At 33.9% G+C, this 4,220-nt stretch overlaps 1 protein-coding gene across 1 annotated transcript; it reads right to left on the bottom strand.

Moving 5' to 3' along the window:
- Window positions 1-357: 357 nt before the first annotated feature.
- Window positions 358-3,937, bottom strand: LOC145122634 (Tetratricopeptide repeat (TPR)-like superfamily protein). Its single transcript, XM_079058198.1, has 2 exons — window positions 2,115-3,937; window positions 358-1,443 (listed from the first exon to the last, which is right to left on the bottom strand). Exons 1-2 carry the CDS (start codon window positions 3,848-3,850, stop codon window positions 717-719), a joined length of 2,463 nt encoding a protein of 820 aa, XP_078914324.1. The 5' UTR covers window positions 3,851-3,937; the 3' UTR covers window positions 358-716.
- Window positions 3,938-4,220: the final 283 nt, after the last annotated feature.

Below are 4,220 nucleotides of genomic sequence, written 5' to 3'. Positions count from 1 at the left end.
AGTGGTTTGATTTGAGCTTTGAATTGATGTGATTTTGAGTTTTGTATATGTAGTGATTGTTGGAAGTGAACCGTCTGCCACATATCATTGCCAAGGACGACGAACGGATCTATGAACAATAAAAGGATTGGGGTTTAGAATAGTGGGACACAATAAAAAAAAATATATAATAAAAATTACAAAAAAAAAGCATTTAATAAGGACAATATAATCTTTTTATATATGTCAGGACCGAAGTCGCAACAAAAGTATATAATAGGGACTTTACGAATTAAAAAAAAAAAAAAAAAAAAAAGGAAACAGATTACACAGATGATCCTAACCTATAATGACCATTCGTATAATTTTATCCTAAATACATGTTTTGATTACATTGAATTAACAACTTGTTTCGATAAATACATGTCATCGTTGTCTTTTGCCTACTTATTCATCTTTCATCTCAATCATGCAATAACAAGTAAATACAATTCTTGTTAGGACTTGATGATGATTTCAAGCCCTATTTAGACGAAACATATTTTTGATGCACCATTACCCACCTTAAGTCAATCCTACATACTAGTTCTTCAAGAATTATACAATTCTTTGGTTATGTATATGAACATTCTTCCCATATTCATTTTTGTAGTGATAAAACAATTATAATCTTAGTTTAACCTAGATACACATATTTGCACTAATATAAACCCTTCAATAATGAATTACTAAATCTTTCACCAATAATCCCCACAAGAACAAATCCCATCTCTAAACCGATGAAACCGAATCGGATCTCTCAAAACTATTTCTCTCTTTTCAACTTTCGATATCAACTTCATTACAACATGACAATCTTCACAAACTCTCAAATTCTTCATCACCCTCAAAGGAGCACCTCGACCCAAACTAATCAAACCAAAACACACCGCAAGCTTTTCACTATGCGGATTCACCATAAAACCATTCCCCTTTTTCTCATTTCGATAACCAACTTTCTTAATTTTCTCAAACACATCATTTAACTTCACATATATACTTTCACTTTGTGGATGCGATTTATCACCAACCAAAAATGAACTCACTCGATTCCCTACCTCAATCCAACTCAAACCCGGTTCCTTTTTAATCCTTCGGGTACTCATCAAGTCTCTTATTTTTATAGCTGCCGATTCCATTCCGGCGTCAGTGTAGATGTTGTAAAGAAGGACATAAGAAGAAGATGATTCCGGCTCCAACTCGATTAATGTTTCCGCTACTTGTTTTCCAACCTCCGTGTTTTTGTGAATCCTACAAGAACTTAGTAGGGCCCGCCACATCACCGGTGTATTTTTGAAATTTGAATTCATGATGAAAGTTTTGGCTTCGGATAGCCTTCCGGCACGCCCTAATAGGTCTACCATACACGCGCAGTGCTTTTCCGTTGGTGAAATACCGTATTCGCCCTTCATAGTTTCATAATATCTAACAAATTGTTAAAATATATTAGCTTTTTCAACTTTACATTACACAAAAACACCCGTTACTTTTTCGCTTTTTTTAGGCAGGACAGGACAGGACAGGACATGACAAAAAAAATGAAATTTACGTAAGTAAATAGTACTACATATTTTTCTATTGCAAAAAGATGTTTTGGTATCTAACTATAACAAAAAAAATGTTTTGAAAAATTGTACTTAAATTTATATAACAAAAAGATTATGGATATATTTGAAACAAAATTGACACACAAAGAGTTAAACTTTTATAATTTTTTTATACAAATCAATATATTTCAAATTAAATTATTATATTAATATAACCATATAACTTTTTTGTTTCTACCTATACATTTTAAACCATGTTATCACTACTTATTTGAGTAAATAATAATATAAAAGTAATTAAAATGTAAAACAAAGTTAATAATTTGAAGAAAACAACTTGTTAATTACACAAATTATTTTGAAAAAACTTTCACATTATTAGTCAACTAATTTTTTTCATTGCTTTTTCAAAACAAACAAAAGCTTTCAATAAGCTCCTGTTATAAGATCTAATGAGACAAAAATTGCAATATTTTGTCTCACCCAAATACTGTACAACCTGTTTTGTTCTGTTATGTCATGTCCTGTCATATCAAAAAAAATATTTACCTGAGTCCTTCCTCAACAAGTCCTCCATGACTACACGCAGTAAGAACTCCAAGAAACGCCACATCATTAGGCACAATCCCACTTTCTATCATCATCTCAAAAACCCTCAAAGTCTCTTTAGCAGATCCATGATGTGCACTACTACAAATCATACTACTCCATGCCACCACATCACATTTATCAGCCACCTCAAACACCCGATTTGCACTCTCTATATCACCCGACTCTCCATACATATGTATCAAAGCATTCAACACAACTCCGGAATCACCAATTCCACCTTTCACCAAATAACATTGAATCCCCTCACCACATCTCACACTACCCAAATTCCCACAACAACTCAACACATTTGAAATCGTGTACTCATCTGGTTTCAATCCAAAACTAAGCAATTTGCAAAAAAGAATCAATGACTTTTCAAATTCACCATTTTGAGCATGACCCACAATCATTGATGTCCATGTCACTATATCTTGCTTATTTGTTGATTTAAAACAGAGTAACGCGTCCTCCATAGAGCTCCATTTGGAGTAGAACTCAACGAGAACACTCCCTATGTATTTATCTTTCTCAAAATTGTTCTTGCAAATAAGTGCATGGATTTGTTTCCCGAATTCAAAATCTTCAGATATGATACAAGCTTTGATCATGGTAGAAAATGTAAATTCAGAAGGCCTAAATCCATTCCTTTGCATTTCAAGAAAAAGATTCAATGATTTGTTCCCGAATTTGAGCATCCCAGAAATCATTGCGTTACACATGACAACATTCTTGTTGGGAAGAAGATTAAAGATTGAAATTGCATCGTTTAATTCTCCAATTTTAGAATACATGTCGAGTAATGCGGTCCCCACCACAACATCAAGATCCCAACCGAGTTTTATGGAACATGAGTGTAACAACTTCCCCCATATTAAAGAATGATTGAAATTCGAACAACATGCTTTAAGAACACTACCCAATACATAGCTACTAAATCTTACTTCACATTGATGCATTTTGACCAAAATTTGTAGCATTTCGTTGTGTAAATTGGATTTAGCATAACCAGAAATCATTGAGTTCCAAGAAACGTCATCTAATTGGTTACATTTGTTGAATGTGATACGGGCTTGATCTATTCTCCCACATTTAGAATACATAGCAATAAGTGGATTGGTTAAAAACGCATCTATGCCTACACCAGTTACTATAATCAAGCTATGTATGACTTTTCCTAGTTCCAAATCACCAGTTTGAGCACAGATGCTTAGCAGACTTGCTAATGTGTGCTTACTGAGGTTAACGTCTGTGGTTCTAGCTTTGATAAAGGCTTCTTTTGCGAAAATGTACTGACCTAATTGAGTGTATCCGGAAATCAATGAATTCCAAGAAACGACATTTCGTTCAGGCATTTCATCGAACAGTTGGAGAGCTAAGTCTGATTCGTTACATTTGAAGTACATGTTAAGAAGTGTGTTGTGTAGAAATAAGGTAGGATTGAAACCTGTTTTCACCATATGAGATTGAACGAGTTTCCCGTGAGCTGAACAGCCTGATTGCGTGGATGATAGAATCAGTTTCGTGTAAGTAGCGTCATCTAGAGAATTACCCAGTTCGGGTGGTGGAATCGTCTTGTCTCCGGTGTTGAACAATGAAGAAGCTTTGTTGATGGAAGGAGTGAGAGCACCGGAGGAGACATTGATAATGTCTGATAAAGATGGAATTTTGGCGGGTTTCCTTTGGAGCAACATGTGATGATCATCAGTTAATTTTGTTAGACGTTGAGCTAATATATGTTGTCTTCTTGAAATTTGTTCGACAAAATAATTGTTCCTTTAAGTAATCAATTCTTAATACAAATACTTTCATATATAAATCAGCTTCTTCGATTTTTTAAATGTTTCTTACAATTTGTTGAAGACCGATCTATTGCCAAAAAAAAAAAAAAAAAAAAAAAGCAATTATTTTGTCAAACTTTACACCCCGTTCCCGAGTTTAACTTAACGAGAGAAAGGAAAGGAAATGAGTGGAAATTAGAAGAAAATAAAAGAAATTGGTGTTTCCGAGTTTCATTAAAGGAGAGAAGTGAAAGGAAATGGAGGGAAATGGGAGGATAACTTT

Source organism: Lactuca virosa, chromosome 6, assembly GCF_052849685.1.
Source record: "Lactuca virosa cultivar CGN04683 chromosome 6, Lactuca_virosa_CGN04683_v6, whole genome shotgun sequence".
In the NCBI taxonomy this organism is placed as follows: Eukaryota; Viridiplantae; Streptophyta; class Magnoliopsida; order Asterales; family Asteraceae; genus Lactuca; species Lactuca virosa.
The sequence above is the reverse complement of the archived record's forward strand: the minus strand, read 5'-3'. Positions and strand labels throughout refer to the sequence as shown.

Bases quoted from the DNA above. Each gene is read 5' to 3' on its own strand.
- LOC145122634 (XM_079058198.1), bottom strand. From the start codon at position 3,850: ATGTTGCTCCAAAGGAAACCCGCCAAAATTCCATCTTTATCAGACATT. The intron at 1,444-2,114 runs GTAAATATTTTT...ACAATTTGTTAG, and splicing joins CTTGTTGAGGAAGGACTCAG to ATATTATGAAACTATGAAGG.